The 26,475-nt window shown below is 35.0% G+C and overlaps 1 protein-coding gene across 2 annotated transcripts; it reads left to right on the top strand.

The window, feature by feature from the left end:
• Positions 1-1,563: 1,563 nt before the first annotated feature.
• LOC115890995 (acetylcholine receptor subunit alpha-type acr-16-like) lies at positions 1,564-25,532 on the top strand. Of its 2 annotated transcripts, none has more exons than XM_030911378.1 (8): positions 1,564-1,726; positions 5,811-5,998; positions 9,803-9,912; positions 10,034-10,259; positions 12,440-12,608; positions 19,303-19,455; positions 19,658-19,827; positions 25,109-25,532. In XM_030911378.1, exons 1-8 carry the CDS (start codon positions 1,630-1,632, stop codon positions 25,334-25,336), a joined length of 1,341 nt encoding a protein of 446 aa, XP_030767238.1. In that variant the 5' UTR covers positions 1,564-1,629; the 3' UTR covers positions 25,337-25,532. The 2 variants fall into 2 exon arrangements, with proteins under 2 accessions (XP_030767238.1, XP_030767239.1); XM_030911379.1 differs by lacking the exon at positions 1,564-1,726 and adding an exon at positions 4,029-4,251.
• The last annotated feature ends 943 nt before the right edge of the window (positions 25,533-26,475 follow it).

The following is a 26,475-nucleotide window of genomic DNA, read 5'->3' as shown; positions in this document are numbered from 1 at the left end:
TAGTTTATTCAAATTTATTATTATTTTCGTTTAATTTTATAAATAAAATACAGTGTGTTGCATACAAGAAACTTTATTTTATATAAGGACGCTCATATATGCGTCATACCTATGAAACATTGGAAAACGACGTTATGCCACGATCCACGATGGTTTTTGCAGTTCACAGTTCACAGCACAGCTTTTTAAGTTTTTAATGCCACTTTTTCACAATTATCACCGGTTCGAGTAAATAAAAATTGAATTAAACTCACAAGATAGCAATAATTACTTTGAAAACGGACGCTATAAACACTTTTCGGAATTTCTTTAATGAGAGCGGTTTAGATTTTGAAAGATTATTATGATTTTTGAATATTCTGACTTTGACAAGAGAAAATTACTTCTGTTTTTGTTTGCCGTTGTTCTTAGCGACCGCTATAGCAGCGCCAGATCGCGTATAACGGTCGCGACCGAAAATAATTTCGCGACCTAAAATTCTTACGGGCTTTCCAATCTAAACTTGTTGCATTTATCTATGATTTAAATTAATAAAATATCCTAGCAACAGCTTGCGGTAGTCTGTTGTATCCATAGAGAAAGCATAATATTTAGCTTATAACTTTTAACTTCTAACCAAAATCCTCGCAAATTTTGAAGTATAATTAGTGGAAAAGTCAGAAGTTTGTTAATTTTTTCGACTAATTGAAAATTACTGCCACTAATTATGACGTTCAGGATGCTTACATTAAAAATAGGTGACCAAACTTCTACGCAAATTAAAACCACTAATTGGGAGGTTCTGAATGAAGCTTTACTTTATATACTTTCTGCAAATCTATTATTCTAGTAGTTTCTATTTCTAACTAAACCTGCAGTATTTAGTGCCATTAATTGTTAGAATGGTTTCCTTCAGTTGATGAGGATGCTTTTTACCCTTTTCCATTTTTTACAAATTAAGACAGATTTTTTTGAACTGTCAGTATTAAATAGATAACACACAATATATGTATACTTTGATTGAATCAAAAACACGTCAGCTACAACATAAAAGACTTGTTTTCTTTTTTTTTTTGTACATTACTTATGTTGTAATTTCAATGTTTACCAATAACTAAAACGATATTTTTAGGTCTACTGTGACACTTTTTTTTCTCGATCGATTTTCTCGGTATGTAATATATTTTGACATTCCGGTTATTTTCACTTAATCCCGTTTTATATGATTTACTGTCTCCTCGCAGAGAAAAATATTTTTATATTATTATTTAATTTTTTATTAGCATAGTTTTTTTGAAATATGTACTTTGACAGTTGATCAATAAATTTTAAAATTATTTTACTTTGTTATTATACTTTGAAACACCCTGTAGAGTTGCGTTTTATTCTATGGAATATTTAGTGTATAATAATAAAAACTCGTCTATATTTAGAACGGCCTTTTTGCGGATAAAAATAACTAGCAAAAAAAACAACAATTACAATAAGAATTGTCCATTGCTTTAGCACCCGCTTGGCTAGGCAGATAATATTGAAAAGGACAGGAAACAATTATCTAATCAGTCGAAATGTTCCCTCCCGAACGATATTCTTCAATGCAAATTATTGAATAAACAAGGCTCGTGTGAATAGTGTCTTTAAACAGAGGATATGGTTAAGTTGAAGTGTTTGGTGACCCTCTTCCAGATTGGTGTTAGTGTTTTCTTAGACTTGGGAGTGTATGCCGGCTTTCAAATCGAGACAGCGAGTAAGAGCCATCAAATTTCAACAAAATATTCCTTTTATATACCGACAGGTTTATCCAGTGTGAATGTATATGTTACAGTGAAAGTCGGAAATTCAGTGATTGCTTACATTCACTAGGAAATGCTAACAATTACGCATTGGACCAGTGAATGTGGTATTTTAAAGAGATTTGTCGACTTTTCCTAGTAATTTATAACATTCACTAGTGAAAGTAACATTTACTAAAGGTTGTAAAAGTTATTCTATTGTACAAGGCGAGTGTGGTGAGGAAGAATGTTGGTGGAAGTTAGAACAAATAAAACGTTTAAGAATATTTGTATCACCTCAATATTCAAGCTGATCCACATATCTGAAAATTAAAATTTACCTCTTTAATATATTTATTAAAAATTATAGAAAGTAACGACATAACCTTCTAAATATTAAAAAGGAAAACATAGTAAACATTTTAAAGCGTACAAAACAAATTAAAAAAAAGCATTCATAAATTCACATTTTGTTCGCCTAGTTTGGACGCGGCTTAATACTTATTGGTACAAGGTTTACAATAACTAAAACAACTACAGTGAATAAAATTAATTTAAGTTTTTTTTTCGTAGAAATTTAAAAATGTTAACTTAAACTTATATAAATATTCAGAATGTGAATATCGTAGGAGGTGGCAACATCGCATTCTCTCGAAGCAATATAAGCTTACTTCGGGTTTCTCTTATTGCCGATTCTGAACCGTCCTAGAACTGTGATGCGTTTGCGCAGAAGGAAATATGAAGACATTATTTTTATGCGCATGCGCTGCAGAGTTCTCTAGGACGGTTCAGAATCGGTAATAACAAGAACCCGAACAAAGCTATAAACAAACTTCCGAAAGCTGAACAAGCGGTACTAAAAAGTTTTCCAATGTTTTCCGGAAAATGTCAAGAAAAATATAAAATTTTCAACATTTTTTTTTTCGCAAAAAAACTCATGGGCGTGTTCTGGGTAGCTATAGCTATAGTAAAATACTTATTTCGTTTATTTCTGGCTACTTTCCGATATTGAAATCGGATTTAAAAATTCCGTACGTCAAAGAAGTCATCCAAACTCGGAGTAAAAAACATTTCATTAGACTACACGATCACACCAATACCTTACTTGAGCCTCTACTTGAACCAGTATCTACAAGAAGACTTAAAAGACAATGGCCATCGGATTTGAAAGAATATTAAGGAGGATTTTTCACTGGAGAAGACCTCATCACGTTAACTGGAGCGTCATTGCTCTCCAGTCATCAAATTAGCATAGAATTTCCTTGCAAATATTCTGATTGCTAATAAATCATAATAAAAAATAAAAAAAATATTTCTGGGACACCCTGTATATCGAAAAGCAGTAAGAATAGGTAGGGGTGTCTCCCAAACACGGAAGTGATGGGGAAAAAAGGTCATATTTGGATTAAGGAGGTAATTTTCTATAAGAATCGGCAATCCCTTTACTGTTTTTCAAATAAATAAATCCAAAATAACCGAGTTATTTTACTTACTAAACTAAATAAATATCCTAAAAAAATATTCAATTTTTTTGGCGAAAAGAAACTCATGGTCTTGTTTCTGGCGTCGAAATATACTACACCTAAAAATATTTGCACTTATTTAAGGCCCACCCTAATATACATACCGTTCTATACCGGGTGTTACATCGTCGAGCGGGACATAGGAAATCCCATGTAAATTTTAATGTGGTCAATTATTGGCTTCCCTAATTATTTTAGAGAATAATTCTATTTAGGTTTATTGAAGAGCACTAAAACCCACATTCAAAAGAATAACTTTAGATATTTTTGATTAGCCCGTTTACGAGTTATCGCCGATTTCTTTTTAAATATTTCTCCTTTCTTATGGCCCTGTATTTACTTATGAGCACCAGTCAAGGTAAAAGATAACTGTCAAATGAAGTTGTCATTTCAGAAATGTATCTATTTAGGAGCAAACGGGAGCCTAAAGCCCCAATTTGCAGCCAAGAACCACAGTCGCCCAGGATTGCGGGCTTCGTCCAGAACAGCCGCGGAGGTAGCCATCAGTAACCCGCCGCAATACCCTTAGCCGTGGTACCAATATGAACAAGAAAGAAATAGCGAGAGAATTGTATAAAAAAGAAGAAAAATATTAAACGGCTCAGCCCTCAACAACTCGTAACCGTATACAATAATGTATATAGAACGGTCTTTAACATCTAATATCCTTGAAAATAATTTTTGTGCGAATAAAATTTCCGAACAAAAACAACAATAACAATAATCATCCATTGCTTTAACTTAACACCCGCTTGGCCAGGCAGATAATATAGAAAAAAGGCAGGAAACGATTATCTAATCAGTCGAAACGTTCCCTCCGAATGATATTCTTGGATGCAATTTATTGAATAAATAAGACTCGGTCGAATAGTGTCTTCAAACAGGGGATATGGTTGAGTTAAAGTGTTTGGTGACCCTCTTCCAGATCGCAGTTAGTGTTCTATTCGACTTGGGCGTGGTGGCAAGGTCCCAAGTCAGTAAGTAAGAGACAAAGTGTATAGTTCTTCTTGCATATATAAAATTTCAGAGTAAAAGTTCAGAATGACAAAGTGTTCCAAAAAAGTGCTGTATCACGTTTCCACTGTGAGATTTCCTTTTAAAATACAGGATGGTCCGAACTGTATCCCGGAAACTTCGGCAGCATAATTTGCAAATAAAAATAAGTAAAAAAGTTCGTATAAATGTATGCCCTAAAATGCTTAATTTTGGAGATATAGGGTGTAGAAGATTCATTTTTATTTCGATTTTTTACAAATAATTTATGAAATAACGTCAATATTTGGATGAAAATTTGTGTCTGGGAGTTTATTTGATCTTGATGTCAATATGAAATATGACCTATAGTTGTAGAGGGCGCCACCTGCATATTTTAAACTGGTTTGAATGGTAATAACTTTTTGTTCGCACCTGTGTAAAACTAATTAGTAAAAAAATATACAATTACGACGTTTTTTACGTAAAAAAAGTCTCTTAGTAAAAATCGCTACTTATCATTGACATAAATTAAACATGGTGACTAAATAGTTATTAGACTGAAATCATAAATTTGAAATGTTTTTGTATCAAAAGTTTGCCAAAAGTTCGACAGAAACTGTTTTACCATCATTTTTCCGTAGAAAAAATTATGATTAATTTAAAAAAATTATTGAGAATGGTTGCTTGTAGCGATTTTTACGAAGAGACATTTTTTACGTAAAAAGTTACGGAAATGTATATTTTTTCACTCAGTAATTTTATACAGATACAGCCTAAAAGTTATTACTCTTCAAAACTGTTAAAACACATGTAGATGGCGCCCTCTACAAGTAGGAGTCATATTGACATCAAAATCAAATTTCTCATCAAAAAACTACCAGACACCAATTTTCATCTAAATATTGAGGTTACTTCAGAAATTATTTGGAAAAAATCGAAATAAAAATGAAACTTCCACACCCTGTATCTTAGAAACTAAGTCTTTTAGGACATATAATTATACAAACTTTTTTACTTATTTTTATCTGCAGAATATGCTGCCAAAGTTTCCGGAGTACAGTTCAGACTAGCCTGTATTTATACAAAATTTACACTACTTATTTAAACCCCTCTCAAAATTCTAAATTCCAATACTTTTTTTTAAACAGAAACTACTGTATAATAGTGTCTTCTTCAAAATTCAAAAGTTCAAATCTTGCTTGATATATACAGGATTAGTCAAAAACTAAACAGGAGAAACAAAGTCATTAGTGGCGCACGTACTTTTTTAGAAAAATATTCCAGTGAAAACACATGCACGTCCCTGGTGAATATGTCGACACTTTTTTAGTATTATGTCGCACTTGTAGTAACTTTTACCCTCAAAATTTCATTCGAATCGCTAAAAGCACTTGGATGAAAATGATAATAAATCGAAAAAGATGAAGACTTTAACCCTCTGTAGCTAATATGAGAGATGATACATATTTTTTAAAAGACTCTGTATAATACAGTTCATGTAATTCTCAAACGAATATTGTTAAAGAATAAGTCGTATTTTTTATTTTTTTCTCACAAATAGGACCTCAACCAATATGGAACTCTACGCATACAGATCAGCTGCGCAGAGACTTGCTTCTAAACTACGACAAGTTTGCAAGGCCTGCGCAACACTACAACGTTACTAGAGTGAAACTAGGCTTAACAATTCGCCATGTGGAAGTGAACGAATTCAAATCAACGCTCACGGTTTACAGCTGGTTCAAAATGGTGAGTAGTATTTTTATACATACCGTATGATCGAAAAAAACAACGGCGTCAGCGATGGCTATGAAATGAAGATCGCTGTCATTTTATATGTGAAATTATATGGGGAATGTCATCGGTCGTTATTTCCAAGCCAACTGGACGCTTTTTTTTTCGATCATACGGTACTTATAGTGCATTTATTTATATTTTCCCTATACAATGAGCGCTCTAGGTCAAGTAATTAAACCTCAAATTTTACCCTCAAAATTTCATTCGAATCACTAAAAGAACTTGGAAGAGAATTATAATAAATCGAAAACTGATGAAGACTTTAACCCTCTCTAGCTAGGAAACAAAGCTCAATAAATAATATCATCATAAAAATAAATCTTATTTTTAACAGAGAAATATCCTCAAGAGAGATGGAACATATTTTTTTGAAACACTCTGTATAATACCGGGTGCGTCTCAAAAGTAACTCACCCCTATAACCTATAACTAAAGTAAACGCCACGAATGTTTGGGAGTGATTCATCGCTTGATGAAGTTAGAATCGACACGCGCGCTATCATTTTTACATTAAAAACGTAAATTTTTATCGCAGACGTAGGTTTTTAAAAGCCCGGTCTAATCATCTGCCTGCGCTCCTCCTACTTATTCTAAAATGTTAGCGTGATTGACAAAGATGATACTATATCGCATTTCTTTGATTGATTCGTTTGTGTGCGTCAGTCCATTGGTGTGCTTGCAGTGCGACCAATGGGGCATTCCATTTTATATTTATAACCAAATATATGTTTTGACAAGTCTTTGGCAGTTAAAACAACAAATTACAACAGATTATATATTGATTATTATATGACTTGAAACACCACGGCACTGGAATTAAGTTTTATGTGACCTTGAACAGATTAGTTCACATGGTAGCGACCAAATACGTTTAAAATAAAGTATACGGAGGGTACCGCTCAGAGATATGGAAGTGGGAGAATGAGCTTCGACGAGTGCGCATCCAAATTTTTGTCGACGGCAAGATGGCAGACATCTTCCAGGTCTCGCTGTCACTTCCCCTCTTTAATTGACATCTGTTTGTTTTGTTTTTTTTTCGTTTGTGTTGTTATCTAGTTAAAATTTATTATTATCTCAATTATTCTAAACACTAATTCAAAAAGGCTTGTTGTATATTGTCATAGTCATTCTAAGAAAGCTAATACGCCGGGAAAAATGATTAGTTTTCATGTGTAAGTTTATACAACATAATCGTGTTTACAGATGATTCAAAACTGTTTATTTTTAACTTTCCTAAAGGCGATTTGTAAAAATCGTGATTGTAATTGGGAATGGTCAAAAATAAGTGTATGATGTGGCCATTTAAAGAGGATGTTTTTATTACGTGTGGAGGAAGAAGATACTTGGAATCAATGTTCGTGTTTCTGTAAAACAGTGCACTCTTATAGTGTCCATGAAAGCACAAGTTCAAGTGACCAGAAATATATCAAATAAGATTGGTCCTTACTTGACAAGAAGATTATTTGGAGGAAAAGAAAACATAAGATAGGGTATTTTAATCGAACAGCGAAAATTTAACACTTTTATTGTAAAGTTTGTTGTAGGTAGTTGTAGTTTTGTGCTAAATATTTCTAACATTAGCAGCGGCTGTGTTCAGAGTGTCAAGAGGAGGAGAATTCAGTTAATTAGATTTATGCACAGTTACAGGTATGAAGGCTTTTTCAAACATAGTATCGAGTTCTATAGTCAACATTTTTAGTATTCCTACAACTGTAAAAACAAGGAACATTGGACTGGAAAAATGGCAAGATTTATATAGAAAGAAAGGGTATTATGCCAATAAGAAAATTAAATCTGTAGGCAGAAGTTTCTTATTTAAAAACTGTTATGGGGCATATATTAATTTGTATCTCTGCCACAAATCACTGAGAAAAATCATATAATATTCATAATTGTTAACGAGATGATATTTAAAGAGTGTTAAAAATGAGATTATTAGTCATGAAGCTTACAATGTTACTTTGTTTCAATATTACACTTTTATTCTTGTAAAATCTATGATGAAGTTCAAAAGCATTTTGCAATGGCTTTAAATTGTGAGCCAGGATTTATAGCAAAGGTATTTGAGCAATGAAACTTAATCGGTACCTTCCAGTATGTATTTTAGTAAGGGGATTGTCAATCCCATGTTTTTAAATAGATAAAATACAGGCCAAAGTTGACAATATTACAGTTGAGAAGAAACTATTTTATCTTAAAAAAAAATTCTTAAAATTCTGAGATCATATAATCTAATTTTCTTAATAATAAATTAGGAATATAGAATTTTGTTATGGACAAATTGAAAATGGACCATACAGAATTTTGTTATGGACAAATAAGGATCGACAAGCTTCTTTTGTGCAAAAAATAAATTATTTTTTCTAGTATTACGACAAACCATAATATGTTTTACAAACTTACCGGTATTAGTTTTTTTTATAATAAAATATTTAGGAATAATTTGGGTTGTTAATCAATATATTAATGACTTGAATTTTGACAAATTGAATTTGTATCAAAACAATTTTACGAAATATAAAATTGATGTTCTATTACAAGATTGAGTTTTTATTGTCGACAAAAACCAGGATAAATACTAATAATAATACCCTTAATAAAATCAATGATGTTTATGTATTATGAAAATATTTGTTAGAGGACATGTTATGTAACAGTTTTTGAAACACAATTTGAAGGGACGAATAAAAAAAATAAAACAAAAACATATTTTTTCTAGGTTTATATTAAAAATACAAGAACCAAATGTTTTTTATGAATATACAACTTGAACAAAAAGTTGTTTAGAACAATTTTTACCAAATTTGCAAAAATTTTAAATTGAAATGCGTAATTCAGTACAAGTAAACATGAAATATTGTAAATACTTATTTAATATCATTTCGAGTGTTTAACGACGAAAAGGTCATCTGTCCGTAGCGTCTTTTGTCAGAATATTCGTATATTTAGTGTATTATATACCAATATTGTACGCAGATTTGAAACTGATAATTAAATCATATTAATGTTAACTAACCATAATAAATGATAGAATTTCACTAAATTTAAATTGCCCCCCGTATGGTTGAAAACAGCAAATTGATATTTGATTACTTATAGATTACCACCTATATACAAAATGACACGAAGACCTGGAATATGGCGCCCAACTTGATTAGACCTTCTGCGCATGTTGACGCTCATTCTCTATCCCTTCTATTTCTCTGGTACCGCTTAAATTCCTGTCCCGATATTGAAGGATGGCTATAGAATTTCAATGCATTTCCTATCGACATAAGTCTATCCTTGGTTTGTAGGAGGTTTGACTAAACAAGGATGAACCTATGTCTTGAAACCATTCGACTCGATTTTCTGTCCTCCTTCAATACTGGGACGTAAATCCTCTCATTGCTCTTATGGGGAGACCGTCGTATATTTTATTTAAACGTATTTGGTAGCGACCGATGAATCACTCCCAAACATTCGTGGCGTTTACTATACTTTATTTTTTCAGATGAAAAAAACAGATTTGGTATATTAGTATATGACATAAATTAGGATTGATTGACGCATTCAATTATTTTCGGCCACTTCCTTTTTACCGGAAATGACTACAATTTTTGATTTTTAAATGGTATCCTCGGTATTTTTTTACTTTATTCGACAGAAAATGACACACTTTCTTTTAGTTTTTGTTAATATTTTTATTCCTTACAAATAAACTTACTATTAAACATAACATTTTAATATCTAGTGAATACAATATTTTTTTTTCAGTCTTGGGATGATGAAAAACTAAGATGGGACCCTAGCAAATATGGTGATATCAATATTTTGAATTTGGCAGATCACGAACTCTGGCAACCCGATATTTTCTTATACAACAGGTATTTCAAACCATAAAAAATACCTTTATCCACAACCATACAATAATAGAGTTTATTTCACTCATATTATGAAGCGTTTAAATGGTATAATAAATAAAACGAAAATTATCGACATTTGCAGTGCCACAGGTACTTCGGTAAGTCACTACAACAGCCACTGTATAGTATACTCGAATGGGAACGTCCTATGGGTACCACCTGCCCAATTTGCGGTACTCTGTAATTTGAACTTGAAGTACTGGCCTTTCGATTGGCAACACTGTACCTTGAAGTTTGGATCATGGACGTACAGTGGTGATCAGATTGATTTGGAGATATTTAACAACAGTAGTGGAGGTGGTGTTGAGGTAAAATATTTTGAACACAATAGGACTCGAAATATACAAGGTGGTCCGAATTGTATTCGGGAAACTTTCGCAATATATTCTAGAGATAAAAATACGTAAAAAAGTTCGTATAAATTTATGTCCTAAATTGCTTCGTTTCGAAGATACAGGGTGTAGAAGTTTTATTTTTATTTCGATTTTTCAAATAATTTCTGAAGTAATGTCGATATTTGGATAAAATTGGTGTCTGGTTTTTTTTTGACATGGGAAATTTGATTTTGATGTCAATATGACCTCTACTTGTAGAGGGCGCCACCTACATATTATTTAACTGGTTTGAAGAGTAATAACTTTTCGTCCGTACCTGTATAAAACTACTGAGTAAAAAAAATATACGTTTAAGACGTTTTTTTACGTAAAAAAGTCTCTTGGTAAAAATCGCTACGAGTAATGGTTCTTGAGATATTTGGAATTAATTTAAAATTTGGAATTAATTTAAAAAAAATTGATAAATTTATTACTTCAGTCAAATCACTATCTATTCAATGCAAGGTATGATATTGCGCAGGTTGGTCACTACGTCACAGGTGATAAACGGCACCATTGATCGGCAAGCTCTGGCGCGCCAATTTTAAATTGTCAAACAGATTGTGTCATTTGTGAAATTTGATTGTGTCAAAATCAGGGTTCGGAAAATAATTTTTCAAATGTCAAGCTCGATGTCAAAACATAACTTTTGGGGTTATGTCTTAATTCTTCCCTATTTTAGGTCTTTTTTATTAGTGGCAATTGAACAATATGGATATTTTTTAAATGAAAATTAAATGAAAAATTACAAAAATACAAACTGAATTAACACATACTAGAACTAACGGAAAGCTATTTAAAAAATCGACCACAAAAAATTTGCATGGAAAATATTGAAAGTGATTGAAGTGACTACCATGGCGCCATATGGGATACCGCAAAGAGGAAATCTACCACCTCTCCTGTATATACTTTATACAAACGATGTCTGCGAACTAGCATCACAGCACATAAATCAATCGGCAGGCTAACTCTCTTTAGCGGGAACCGTTACGCGCATATCCTCCCGCACGCCGCCATTTGAGTTTCCATCGACAGAAAGTAACCAGTGTCGTAGTTTTTTTCATCGACTACACACAGTTACGGCAGATTCGAGTCAGTACCGTACGGCTTAATTTATTTTGTTTATTTCTTGAGTTATATATTTTATAGTTGTTGTTATATTTTTGTTTATTATGTTATATATTTGGGTTTTCTAGTTTTATTTTCGTTTCTTGTGTAATATAATTTATTTTAGTAGTTTTATTTTTGTTTTTCTGAACATTTTTAAATCTTTAATATAGCAGTGGTTTGATAGAGTAAATAGTTAATTTTTACGTGTTTTTACAATGCCTGGGCGAAGTTATGCAGCAAAAAACTGCCCGAGTAGAGGACTAACTTGCAATAAAAGTTTCTTTCTGTTTCCTAGAGATCCTATTAGGTTTTCTAACGAATTAATTTATTATTAATAAACGAAATTGGAGCCGCTATCGATCATACCTATGTACTCAACGTGTCTATTTTTTGTCAATAATGACAGGTATTGACTATTTCCATTCTAAATATCTTGAGAAACGGTTGCTCGTATGCTTTTTAAGAGACATTTTTTACGTAAAAAATCACAAAAATGTATATTTTTTTCACTCAGTAGTTTTATACAGGTACGGACGAGAAGTTATTACTCTTCAAACCTGTTAAAAACTAACCTAACCTAACCTAACACATGTAGGTTAGGTTACCTACAAATAGGAGTCATATTGACATCAAAATCAAATTTGTCATGTCAAAAAACGTCCAGACACCAATTTTCATCCAAATATTGACGTTACTTCAGAAATTATTTGGAAAAAATCGAAATAAAAATGAAACTTCTACACTCTGTATCTCCAAAACTAAGCATTTTAGGACATACATCTATACGAACTTTTTTACTTATTTTTCTCTGCAGAATATGCTGCCGAAGTTTCCGGAATACAGTTCGGATCACCCTGTATAAGTAAATATTAAAAAATATTTATCACTAGATTTTACCTATGTTTTACCCTTGTTTAGTTTATTTATTCTATAGTTTATGCCCACAATTTTTCTTGTAGATAATACGTTTTTATTATTGAATCTGACGTCTTATTTTTCAGCTAGACATGCTCATAGAAAACAGCGAATGGAAAATTCGGTCAGCTTCCATTGTCAAAAACGTCACTTACTATGCCTGTTGCAAAGAGCCGTATCCAGATGTCTCAGTAGATATAATCTTGGACAGAATATCTCCTTCATACAAGGCCGTGATCGTCACTCCAGTGGTGGGTAAGAATCATTCAGTTCAATCAATAATTTCAAAAATATTATAAACTTATATTTCAAACTGTCTTGTTTTTCAAAGTTAATATAATGTTGCGGGCCGGTGTGGACTCGACCTAACCTCACAATATGGCCCGCCCTCGGATGACCTTAACATCGCATAGACACCGCAATGATTCATTCGTTCGAGAAGAATCGAGTCCCACTGGAATGGACGAGTACATACGAGAACATTCGAAAACCTTCTCTACGCACCTAACGATCTATGGACAATTCTAGAGTTCTTTACCTGCCGGTATAAAAGCCGGCGGCCGTGGCCTACAGGGGCAGTTATAAATATACAGTGACGCGCTAAAATTCAAAATAAATTCTTAGTTATAAATCGTTTGTAAATAGTTCTATAAGTCTTTTATCGTTATTATTTTTGTTCATTAGTGTTAAATAAATAGTGTTTAAATAAATTGTGACTTTCTATCCACACGGAACCGACGAAAAACGTAACAATTGGTGTCAGGTGTGGCGTGTGTGATAGACTAGAAAAATAAAAAGACTAACAATGGCTGCGAAGAAATTGTTGAAAGACTTGAAAGTGTCCGAACTGAAATCCATATTGGAAGAGAGAGAGTGCGAGACAGATGGAAAGAAAAGCATTTTGCAAACCAGACTGAGAGACGTTTTAAGGGAGGAAGGCGAGGATCCGGACACATTTTGCTTTGAGTTCGAAGGTGACCTTGACTCGTGCCTACAAAAATTAGAAGCTAAAATGACGGAAAACTCTCAAAAATTAGAAGACAGTTTGAATGACAAAATTACAGAAAATTCCCGGGAATTGCAAGACAATTTAAACGACAATTTGAATAGTAAAATAATTGACTTGGAAGTTAATTTAGAAGATAAAATCACAGAGAATTCTCAAAAATTAGAAGACAGTTTGAAAGATAAAATTATGGAAAATTCCCAGGATTTAATTAATATTTTAGAGGATAAAATCATAGAAAATTCTAAAGATCTACAAGCCAGTTTCAATGACAAAATACTTAATTTAGAAGAAAGTTTAAACAATAAGATTATAGAGAATTCTACGGAACTACAAGACAAAATAACGGAGATTGAGGAAGATGTAAATAGAAAAATCGAAATTTTAAAACAAGAAATAGAAAAGGCCAATTCACCAAAATGTCAAGAAACATCGGAGGCACCGAAACTAGTCGAAAATAAGTATATCTCAAAGTCAGTTATTAAGCCTCCACAGTTTGACGGAAAAACCGCTTGGGCCAATTATTTTTGCCAGTTTGAGGCCGCTGCGAGAGCGAACGGATGGACAATCGCTGAAAAGGCTACCGCTTTGACTGTCGCACTGCGAGGAGATGCGACTGATATCCTGCAGACATTGTCACCATCGGAACAGGGAGATTATCAGCAATTGGTACGACATTTAGAAATGAGGTACGGCCAAGCTCATTTGGAACATGTCTATCATTCCCAGCTAAAAAATCGCATTCAAAAGTCAAATGAGTCTCTGCAGGAGTTTGAAGCCGACGTAGCCCGCCTCGTTCGCCTTGCGTACCCTGCTACGCCAGAGAATGTTATGGAGCGGTTGGCAGTACAGGCATTCTCCGACGGCTTACGTGATAACGAGACAAGACAAGCACTTCTCCTAGCCCATCCAACGCACTTGGTGGATGCTTTAGCACGTGCCCTAGAATTTGAGGCCGCGAAACAAAGTTCTCGGTCTCTAGTGAGAGTACGGGCGGTCAACCAATGTTCCGACGAATCCGTGGAAAGCATTGTGCGGAAAGTCATGGAGGAGTACATGGGCAAGAAAGGACCGACTTGTTGCTGGAATTGCGGCCAGGCAGGACACGTAAGAAGTCACTGTAAAGAAAAAGACGTGGACCCGGGTTTCGCCAAGTGTCGAATCAAAGGGACACATATCGAGCAGTACCCAACAGGTTCCAACCAAAACTGCTCAAGTCGCATCGCTACAACACAAGTTCAACAGCATTTTTGTGGATGGTTTCGTGGATGGAGAGTTACGAACCATGCTTTTGGATACGGGTGCAACCAAAACGATCATCAGGCGGATATCCTTAAAACATCAAAAAGGATTAAAACAACACAATGGCGACTACGTACAGCTACAGGAAGCTCCGCTCTCATCCATGGAGAGGTAGATCTTAATTTTGTTATCGGAAGCACCTGTTTTAATCATCGAGTGTTAGTAGCAGACATCGAAGATGAACTTATTCTCGGAATGGACATCATGACCACTAGAGGTTTTGAGCTAAACCTCAAACAAGGAATTTTGAAAATAAATGAAGAAGAAGTGGTTCTGCATCGAAAATGTGAGGAGACGCTTCGCGTGGTGGTAGCAGAAGATGTTTCGATCCCTGAGCGCTGTGAGATATTTTTGGATGGTTGCCTAGAAGGTAAAATGAATAATGGGAGTATTATTCTGTTGGAGCCAAGGAACCATGACAGCGAAATAGGACGAGGGATCGCTGTTGGAAAAGCCCTGCTACGAGCGAAGAAAACTGTACCGGTGAGAGTAATGAACACGAATTATTATTCTGTATCCTTGAAGAAGGGAACCCTCTTAGGGTACTGTTGTTCGGTCTCCTCAGTCGTTCGAAGCGTGGAAGCCTCCAAAGTTTCGACTTCAAAAATTCCGGACAAAATGGTGAAGGAGTTAGTAAACGTTAAAGGATTATCTCCCGAAAATAGAAGAAAATTGAGAAACCTGATAATCAAGTATCAAGATGTGTTTGATAAAGGAGAAGCAGGACAGAGAGGTCGTACCAATTTAGTACAACACAAAATTGATACCGGAGATGCACGACCAATCAAACAAAATCCGAGAAGACTTCCGCTCGCCAAACGTGAAGAAGCTGATAAAATCCTTCGAGAAATGAAAGAAGAGGGTGTCATCGAACCATCTAACAGCCCGTGGACATCGCCGGTAGTACTAGTAAAGAAGAAAGACGGTACCACCAGGTTCTGTGTTGATTATCGGCAGCTCAATAATGTTACCAAGAAGGATAGTTATCCCCTGCCGAGGATAGACGATACTCTAGACACGCTGGCGGGGTCAACGATATTCTCTACGTTAGATCTGAAGAGTGGATATTGGCAAGTCGACATGGCGCCGAAAGACAGAGAGAAGACAGCGTTCTCGGTGGGCTCCGGACTGTGGCAATTTACCGTCATGCCTTTTGGATTGTGCAACGCGCCAGCTACCTTTGAGAGACTAATGGAGTCTGTGTTAAAGGGACTATCCTGGACTACCTGTTTAGTGTACCTGGATGACATCATAGTGGTTGGGAAATCCTTTGACGATCATCTGAAGAATTTGGAAGAAGTTTTCAAGCGACTAGGGAGCTCTGGTTTGAAACTTAGCCCCAAGAAATGTCATCTGTGTCAAGAAAAGGTACACTACTTGGGCCATGTAGTCTCCTCCCAAGGAGTTGCGGTAGATCCACAGAAGACCAAGACAGTGGAAGAGTGGCCGATACCTAAAGATAAACATGAACTACGAAGCTTTTTGGGACTATGCACATACTATCGCCGTTATGTACAGGGTTTTGCCACCATCGCAAAACCATTGACCAGACTTACCGAAGGCGAGAGGCGTTTCTCTTGGGACTCAGATTCTGACGAGGCATTCCGAAAATTGAAGAAGGCCCTGACTAGTGCGCCCATACTTAGCTACCCTCTTGGCAACGGAAACTTTATATTGGATACCGACGCTAGCAATGTTGCGTTAGGCGCTGTTCTGTCTCAGATCCAGGATGGTCAAGAAAAAGTCATTGGTTATTTTAGTAAGACCTTGTCAAAACCGGAAAGGAACTACTGTGTAACCAGACGAGAATTACTAGCAGTAGTTAAAGCAGTGGAACACTTCTACAAGTATCTCTATGGAAGAAAGTTCTTGTTAAGAACAGACCATGCTGCTTTGAAATGGCTGTTGCAATTTAAGAATCCTGAAGGGCAGGTAGCTAGATGGATTGAACGATTACAAGAATTTGACTTCGACACAGAACATCGAGCTGGGGCAATCCATCGGAATGCCGACGCACTTTCCAGAAGACCTTGCGCTAAGGACTGTAAGCATTGTTCCCGAGCTGAAGAGAAAGAAGTGAAACTCCTAAGAACAACTGTGGTTAATGATAGTTGGCAACCCGAAGATCTTGCAAATGACCAAACCAGTGACCCAGAATTAGGTTTAGTAATTAACTGGAAAAACACAGGCCAAAGACCAACGTGGGAAGAAGTTTGCAGATATTCGCCGAACGTAAAGTCGTACTGGGCCCAGTGGAATTCCTTGGTAATAGATAACGGACTACTTCGCCGTGTGATCGAGAGACCGGAGGGACAAGAAGAGAGAAGGCAGATCGTCATTCCAAAGAAGAGGGTCCCAGAAGTCTTGGAGGAAGTTCACAATGGAACCAGCGGAGACATCTTGGTGTTACCAAGACACTTGGCAAGCTGCGTGAACGGTTCTACTGGGTGAACTGCAAAGAAGATGTGAGGGCCTGGTGTAAGAAATGTGACATTTGCGCAGCCATTAATGGGCCACAAAAGCGTGGTAAAGCCCCTATGCGCCAGTACAATGTTGGTAGTCCCTTCGAACGAATAGCGATCGACGTGGCTGGTCCTTTCCCGGAGACGAACGATGGCAACAAATACATTGTGGTAGTAATGGATTACTTCAGCAAATGGGTCGAGGCCTACGCGTTGCCAAATCAAGAAGCGTCCACGATTGCTGATGCCCTTGTTAAAGAATGGATCTGCAGGTTTGGTGTTCCCATGGAGCTTCATTCAGATCAGGGAAGAAACTTTGAGTCCAATCTGTTCCAAGGCGTCTGTGAAGTCCTGAACATCCGCAAGACCAGGACGACTGCTCTACATCCACAATCCGATGGGATGGTTGAACGCATGAACAGAACTATCAACCGTTATCTGGCCAAAGTAGTCTCTGACCACCAAAGAGACTGGGACAAATTTCTTCACCTGTTCCTGTTGGCCTACCGTTCATCCGTCCAAGAATCTACAGGGCAAACTCCAGCCAGCATCGTTATGGGACGGGAAGTGCGCCTACCCTGTGATCTGAAATTTGGTTGCCGACCGGGAGAAGAAGTCGCCGGAGAAGATTATGTCCACACACTACGTCAAAGGATGGACGACATTCATCAGAGAGTCCGCCTAAATATTCAAAGTGCTAGTGACCGAATGAAGGAACACTACGACATTCAAGCTGAGCATGGAGGATACCAACCAGGGAAGTTGGTGTGGCTATATAACCCGCAGAGACGTCGTGGGTTATCTCCGAAGCTACAATCCTCGTGGGAAGGGCCATACGAAGTCATGGATAGAATTAATGACGTCGTATACCGTATCAGAAAATTGCCAAAAGGAAAACCGAGGGTAGTCCATTTCAACCGTTTGAGCCCCTACCAAGGCGAAATAGAAGATCGTGCTGGGACCGTGAGAACCTGCAGCTTTGATCCCCCTGATTCGGAGATGTCCTTTGACGATTTCATGGCCCGATACAACAGCAGTGAGAAGGCTCGCTATGGTGTAACCAAAGAAGATCAACGAGACCTCTTTTCCGTGCCTCCTGATTATTCGCTCGCTCATTGTGTGGCTCGAGATTTGCGGATGTCCAGAGGAATCGCTGCGACGTTCAATGAGAAGTTTGGGCGTGTCGGAGAACTACGCCGACAGGATCCAGAGGTTGGAAGCGTCTTGAGGCTAACCGACAATGCACATGGTCAAGCAAGGCACATCTTCTACCTGGTCACCAAGGAATGGTCCCCGAGTAAGCCGACTTATCTCAATCTATGGAAGACCCTGATTGAACTGAGAGAAGCCCTGCTAAACAACAACATTGCACGATTAGCCATTCCGAAGCTGGCGTGTGGACTCGATGGTTTGAGTTGGCGTACAATCCGGAACATGATTGAAGTCTTGTTCAGATTTACGGGAATCGAGATCCTCGTTTGCTGCTACAACCCAAAGCTGAGATCGGGAGAGAAAACTGTAGACTGCTATTTCTACCAGACTTCGCAATGTACCAGGGGCCAGCTTTGCAAATACCTTCATTCACCGTATACATCTCGGGACGAGCATGTACCCTAAGAAGGGGGCAGTGTTGCGGGCCGGTGTGGACTCGACCTAACCTCACAATATGGCCCGCCCTCGGATGACCTTAACATCGCATAGACACCGCAATGATTCATTCGTTCGAGAAGAATCGAGTCCCACTGGAATGGACGAGTACATACGAGAACATTCGAAAACCTTCTACGCACCTAACGATCTATGGACAATTCTAGAGTTCTTTACCTGCCGGTATAAAAGCCGGCGGCCGTGGCCTACAGGGGGCAGTTATAAATATACAGTTGACGCGCTAAAATTCAAAATAAATTCTTAGTTATAAATCGTTTGTAAATAGTTCTATAAGTCTTTTATCGTTATTATTTTTGTTCATTAGTGTTAAATAAATAGTGTTTAAATAAATTGTGACTTTCTATCCACACGGAACCGACGAAAAAACGTAACAATAATTTTAAAAAATATGCGATAATTATTTTGAGTAGTTTTTTTTGTCATTGTTGATCGCTCCGTATCGATCTGAAATTATCAGAATCAATCATTTTTGAACAAACTATAGATAAGTATAATTTTTTATTTTTTTTAGTGATCGTATTTTTGATTTTGTTGACATTTTGGCTACCTCCAAATGCCGGCGAGAAAATCATACTGAACGGATGCACAGCCATAGTTGTTTGTCTATTTATGCTGTATTTCACACAGAAAATGCCTGCTATGGGGACCCATACACCTTTAATAGGTAAAATAAATAATATTAAACCGTATGATCGAAAAAATAACGGTGTCCAGCTTGGAAATGACGATCCATGACATTTCCCATATAATTTTAAATATATAATGACAGCGATTTTCATTTCATAGCCATCTCTGATGCTTTTTTTTTTGATCATATTGTATCCTTGAATAAAAATATTAAAGATAAACCAAGGAGTCTTTTTTAGTACTGTTTTACAGTAGCTGTTTGTATATAGTGGCATTTTCAACTATTAGCTCTGTGATAGTGATCACAATATCACGGAGCAAACATGCAAATGCTTTGCCTTGGGTGATCAAACAACGATTGATGGGAAATTTTGGAAAATATTTAGGACTCACAACCTATATTAGACAGGTAAGAATCTTAGGTGAGATAAATTATGTTAAAAAGACTTTATAAAGAATTATATTTGAAGCCAGTTTTCAGCAGCTCGTGGTTATTATTGTAGTGAGGTCAATATCTAAAAATATTGCGTCGATTTTTTTAAGACGCGGCCAAATTTAATTGGTTTCTTACAAGGTACTTGTACGTTTAGTGGTTTAGTTAAAGGAAAATAAATCTAAAAATAAATACAAATTATGTTAAAATGAAACCTACCCTTATATTACATTTTTATGGGAAAAAGAAAGTCAGTCTAGTGCTATTTCTGGGGAATCCATATTCTATATGGGAAAAAGAAAGTCAGTCTAGTGCTATTTCACTAAAAATCCAGTCAATGTTCTTTACACAAATTTTCCACGGTAGGATTTAAAAGACACTTAAATAATAATGTCACAAAAATATAAATACATAATATACAGGGTCCGGCAATAGTGCGTCGGGCATCTATAGCTCCTAGAATAAAAAAAACTTGGGAATTTTGATTAAGTGCAAACCTAAAGTATGCGCTAGGATGTATTTCAGGAAAATATTTTAACTTCTATAGGGTGGCTCAAAAAAGTGTGAGTGGATCGGGACCATTTTTTTTAAATGGAACACCCTGTATATTATTGCATTTTTTGCTTCCTTTCAGATCACTTTACATAATCCTAAGACATGAGTAAATATATTTTGATAATTTCTGAGATATTAATAAATAAATAAAAATTATATATTTTTAAGTCTTTCTTAAAAAAATTATTAATAATACCAAGAACTGTCCTGAAATCAAAACTATATTATATATATACTTTAGATAGTCTGTACTTACTTTACTATAAATATGGAAATCGTAAATCATACAGGATGTTTAAAATTCTACGCCAAACTTTCTAAAATGTATATTATTTTTTCAATAGATGGAGAATTAACAAATGGACATTTTTTGTATTTAGAGTATTTCAAAATTTTTAACAGTTTCGCAGATATTCCCGGTTTTATATTTCATATGGCATTTTCCACAGTAAATTTTTATCAAAGCCACCCATTGATTTTTCTCTGGTATTTTACCATTGAAAGCGCCATATGAAATAATACTGCGTGTATCCGCAAAACTATTAAAAATTTTGAAATACTTTAAATACAAAAAATGTTCAGTTTTTAATTCTCCATCTAATAAAAAAATGATATACAGGGTGTTCCGTTTAAAAAAACGAAGAAAAATTATTTTATATCTTAGAAAGTTTGGCGTAGAATATTGAACATCCTGTATGATTTACGATTACCATATTTTATAGCAAAGTAAGAACAGACCATCTAAAGTAAATACCTAATATAGATTTGATTTCAGAACAGTTCTTGTATTTTTAATAATTTTTTTAAGAAGGGCTGAAAAATATATATTTTTGATTTATTTTTTAATATCTCTGGAACTATCGAAATTGATCGATAGTTCCAGATCACTTTCCTACCGAAAGTGATCTGAAAGGAAGCCAAAAATGCAATAATATACAGGGTGTTCCATTTAAAAAAAATCACCCAGATCCACTCACACTTTTTTGAGCCACCCTATAGAAGATAAAATATTTTCTTGAAATACATCCTAGTGCATACTTTAGGTTTGCACTTAAACAAAATTCTAAAGTTTTTTATTCTAGGAGCTACAAATGCCCGACGCACTATTGCCGGACCCTGTATACACATACACATTTCTAAAAGTTTTATTTCACATTTTTTTCTATTTCAAGTTAATTCTTTCTCTAAACGTTTTTCGAAATTTAAGCAATTGTTTTCTTTTAACCGCACGATTTTACAAACTAAACACCATACATTTTATCAAATAGAGAAAATATCTGTTCCAGAATCAGTCAACAAGAGTTCATCATTTATCCAGAACCAGAAAATTATGAATTATTACTTACACAAATTTCGCGCTGCATCTCATACCCTCGGCTACGACAAAGCTACGGCAACTAAAACTACAAATTTTTTCAACATTAAAAATTTAAATATTGATTTATATTGACTAAACCAAACATTATACGTGATACACGATAAACGATACAAAATAAACTAGGTTGTTTTATAATTTGAGTTTTTATAAACACCCAAACTGCCCAAACGGCGAAATTTATCCAGCGATATGACTGAAATCCTGTAATCGATATTTCTTAATCAACTATATTGATTCTCAACTAATAAACAATATTACAAATTAACACGCTGGTTTCTAGACAAAGACAAAAACCGCCACTTTTTATATCGTCTGTCAGTAAACTACCAAATAAAGTTGCCTACCTTAAGGTTGTCGCCCACTAGACCGCTGCGCGGCGCGGCTCTGGGAAGAGAATTTTTTCCGGCTGCGAAGGGACTGCGCCCACTATAGCGCGCTTTTGAAACGCGACAACGCTATTTAGTTATAGTCGAAGTGTTTTTTACTTACTGTAGTTTAGTTTTTAAAGCAATGAGTTCAAGTACGGACGAAAGCGTATTTTTTGTGCTCTTCTAACAGAGGAAGAGGAAGAGGGGGTGAGGAAAAGTTTGGACTCATACGATTAACAAAAAAAGAAAGAAGTTTGGAGAATTTTACCATCTTTTTCCAGATTTAATAAAAGACAAAATCATTTTTTTCAGTATTACAAAATATAAAGGAAACATTTTACGCACTCCTCAATTGAGGGTTTTAGAAGAAAAAACACCGGGTATATCTACTCATCATATTTTTTCAGAAGAGACAAATTACTAATATTTTTGATAATTCTTATTTATTCTGATGTGTATATTAGTTATGTGGTCAAAAAAACCCTGATCTTTTTTATATATTTAGGTAATTAGAATTTAAAAATTGGAGATTGTCACTTTTGTTAAAAAGTGGAGATTGCCAGTTTTGCCTCTACACCCCTCAATTATATTAAATCTTTGATAGAAAGGCATTTCGTCCATCTGTCTCTAGTGAGGGAAGACTAAAAAAAATATCATATTCCTTTATGAAAATCGATTTGCCTAATTTACCTTTAAAAATACAATTCTGCCATTGATACATATCACTAGTTCCTAGTCAAAAAGCCAACTGAAAAGACTCGAATGCAAAATTATCTCCCTTGTGAGTACGCACACTGCAACGCGCCGAAACGCGGGAGACGGAAAAAAGTTGCTAGAGAAGTCTTCCGACTTCTTGACGGAAATTCCGTGGCGCGCTTCTGCGCTGCGCGCTCTAATGTGCGTTGGTCCATTTGAATACATGGCAAGCAGACAAAAGAAATTTCCACATGGCGCCGCGCCGCGTCGCGCCGCGGTCTAGTGGGCGACAACCTTTAGAAATCCTTGTATGAATGACGCGGTCAATGGCCAATATAAACTATAGTCTGTGAAACGAATAATTTTGAATTTGACAGTTCCCGCGGGCTTTTCTAGTGTTAATTTTATTAGGTTAGCAACTTGCGGCCATGCCGACGCAATGCCGTCTCTAATAGAACAGCCTCGGAGCGAGATATATGACGTCACGCTAGTTAGATACTACGGATTAATAAATATGTATTAATAAATAAATATATAAGATATGTTACTGTAAATGTCCGAAATGCGGTAAAATCTAGAATAAGCGCGCTATACCTAGGATTTACCAAAAACATTAACTAATTAGGTTAGCCTGGTTATTTGGAGGGCGTTAATGCATTGGTTAGCCTGGTTATTTGGAGGGTCTTAATGCATTGGTTAGCCTGGTTATTTGGGGGGTGTTAATGCGTTGGTGGGGTTGGTTGGTTTTTACTACCACTTGCTTTTGATAAATCCTAGGTTTTACTGTATTTCGGACATTTACAGTAACATATATATTTAGAATATTTTATATGTAATTTTTTGGATTATATTCGACACTATTTTTTTCAAATGACAATACTGATGAAGGCTATAATGTTAGCCGAAATATTTTTTAAACAAAAAAAATGAAAAACCAAATGAAAACTTAATCAGCGTTTTTCCCGAACCTAAATCCCAAGAAAATCAAAAATTTTAGAATAATTTTACATATAAAATGACAGCGATCTTTATTTCATAGCCATGGCTGACGCCTTTTTTCTATGATATTGTATTATTTGCAGATATAATTTTTCAAACATTGATACTTGCAAAATATTCATATAAATTTTGTGAATGTAAATAATAATACATCACTATTAGTAGAAACTGAATGTTTTTTTGTTAAATTAGATCGATTTTCAAACCCCCAAATTTAAAATATATTTTACATTTTACCCATTATCTTATGTACCTATTCATTATTTGTATATCGTAAAACATTTGCTGCATTTGTATAGGTATATATATTGTATTTATTAACTGTATATTATGTATATTTCATGTAAACTATATCATTTTTAAAATACAAACCAAAAATACGAGGAATAATTATGTTTTCCATGTATTCTACAACAAATTTATTAATCCGTAGTATCTAACTAGCGTGGCGTCATAAATCTCGCTTCGAGGCTGTTCTATTAGAGACGGCATTGGTCTGATATTTAGAAATGTCAAAAGCTGATGACATTTTACTTTTGACAATTATGTCATTTCGTGTTGATTTTTGCAAGAAGAGGAAGAACTGTCACTTGATTTATTATTTTCCTTTTCTATTTCACGAAAGTAAAAAGAGTTACCTATCTGATTCGTTCAGGCACTCAATTTAAAGAATATCAGTAACTTTTTTGACAGAGGGATTTTATATTTGCCGTGTTGGTAAAAAATAACGGTCAAAATTCAAAGTTATTCATTTTATAGACTATATATCTATCGCACCTTAGCCCATTATATTTTCTATACGTAGTATACCTTACCTTGTTGGCGTCACGAGCCGCGGCACTTGGAATTTATACGTGTAAAACATAGCGGGAACGAAGCATAAAATGAAATTTTGACCGGCAGTAAAGAAAATTGGTAAAATAGAATGTTTTCAAGCGAAAATTGGATACATTGGGAATAGTTTTGAATATTTTAGGATGAAAAAAAGTGATTTACAAAAAGTATAATTTAAATAAGTTTTTCTAATTTTCTCCTGATTTTTTTGGGGGGCATTGACCATTTGACCTCATGGTTAAGCCGCCACTGCCAGTTTGTCAGTGACAGACATAGCCATGTATGATGAGGGATAGACTGTATGATGAGTTATAAGTTATAACTCAAGAAAGGGGGATTAACACTCCTCACTAATTCTACTTGCTCTCTACAATGTTTTATCAATAACTTTTTTAACTTTTTTTAATATTGTTTTTTTTTCTTTCAGTCAAGCATCTCTGTACACAGAGTGACAGCTGAAGAGATGAGAGATCACCAGGTGACAGATTTCGATGACGTCCACGTTGGTGAAGAGCACGGCATTGTCAGAAGTCTCCACTCGGAAAAAATGCCTCACCAAGAAGACTGGATCCTATTAGCCGCTGCTATCGATAAAATTTCTTTCGTAGCCTATTCGTTGCTGTTCGCCATATTGGCTATAGTTTATTCTGTCTGATTCTGTTAACGATATAAAACCACATTTAACTTTGTACGAATGTTTTTTTTTCAGTATATTTTATTCTATAGGGTACCTCTAGGATTCTAGCCTAAAATTCAGAAAATTACAAATTTTTTATTTTTTTATAATTTCACTTTTTTTCATAAACTCATTTGTACAACTTGTTTGACGAAATAAAATCCATAACAAAGTCTGAATTTTTTTAATAAATTTTATTCTACAAAGTAACAGCGATTTGTTTATAATTTACAATCAAAGAGACAAATACAAATAATATATTGATACTGGCAAGATAATAGCTTCGTAACTAACCTAGCATTCAGTGGCGTAGCGGGTAAAGTGTCCCAGTTGCTTCAGATTTATAATAAAGAAGTCTTAGTTTATAGTAAAAATAATTATGATAAAGTTAGGTGCGTACTTATGGCATCTAGATACGCCACTGGGCTAGTTGTCTACTTTAGTTTGCCATATATGGAAATAAGGCTTATTTATTCTAGTTGTATATAAGTAGTACTTAATACATACCTGAGATTCAACAACGAAAAACTTAAAACTATACAAACTTAGAAAATAAAAACATACCTTTCTAGATACAATCTAAAATTTAACGAACTTCTTAGTCCTTAATAGTCCTTTATAAGAAACACTGGAATTATAGTTTTTAAGTACTAATACCGTCTGTACATTCTTATATTATTATTTTATACAGTAAAATAAGCGTATATAATATAATCAGTAAATTAAGGACATAAAAATATTAATTATTTTTTTTCCTTATTACAGAGAACTTTACGAACCATTATTCTGACTCTTTATAGAAATCTAATTTAAACAGAATTTATAAACTACTCAAAATTTGTCTTTTAATAAAGAATTATTTCCACTAACAAATGGGAGCGCCACTATACAGGGTCATTCACAAATACGTTTAAATAAAATATACGGAGGGTACCGCTTAAATTCCTGTCCCGATATTGAAGGATGGCTATAGAATTTCAATGCATTTCCTACAAAAGTCTATCCTTGTGTTGTAGGAGGTTTGACTAAACAAGGATGAACTTATGTCCTGAAACCATTCGGACTCGATTTTTTGTCCTTCAATACTGGGACGTAAATCCTTTCATTGCTCTTATGGG

Source organism: Sitophilus oryzae, unplaced genomic scaffold (assembly GCF_002938485.1).
Source record: "Sitophilus oryzae breed Bouriz unplaced genomic scaffold, Soryzae_2.0 scaffold_942_pilon_pilon, whole genome shotgun sequence".
Lineage (NCBI taxonomy): Eukaryota > Metazoa > Arthropoda > Insecta > Coleoptera > Curculionidae > Sitophilus > Sitophilus oryzae.
Note: the sequence above shows the minus strand (reverse complement) of the source record. Positions and strands in the feature narration are given on the sequence as shown.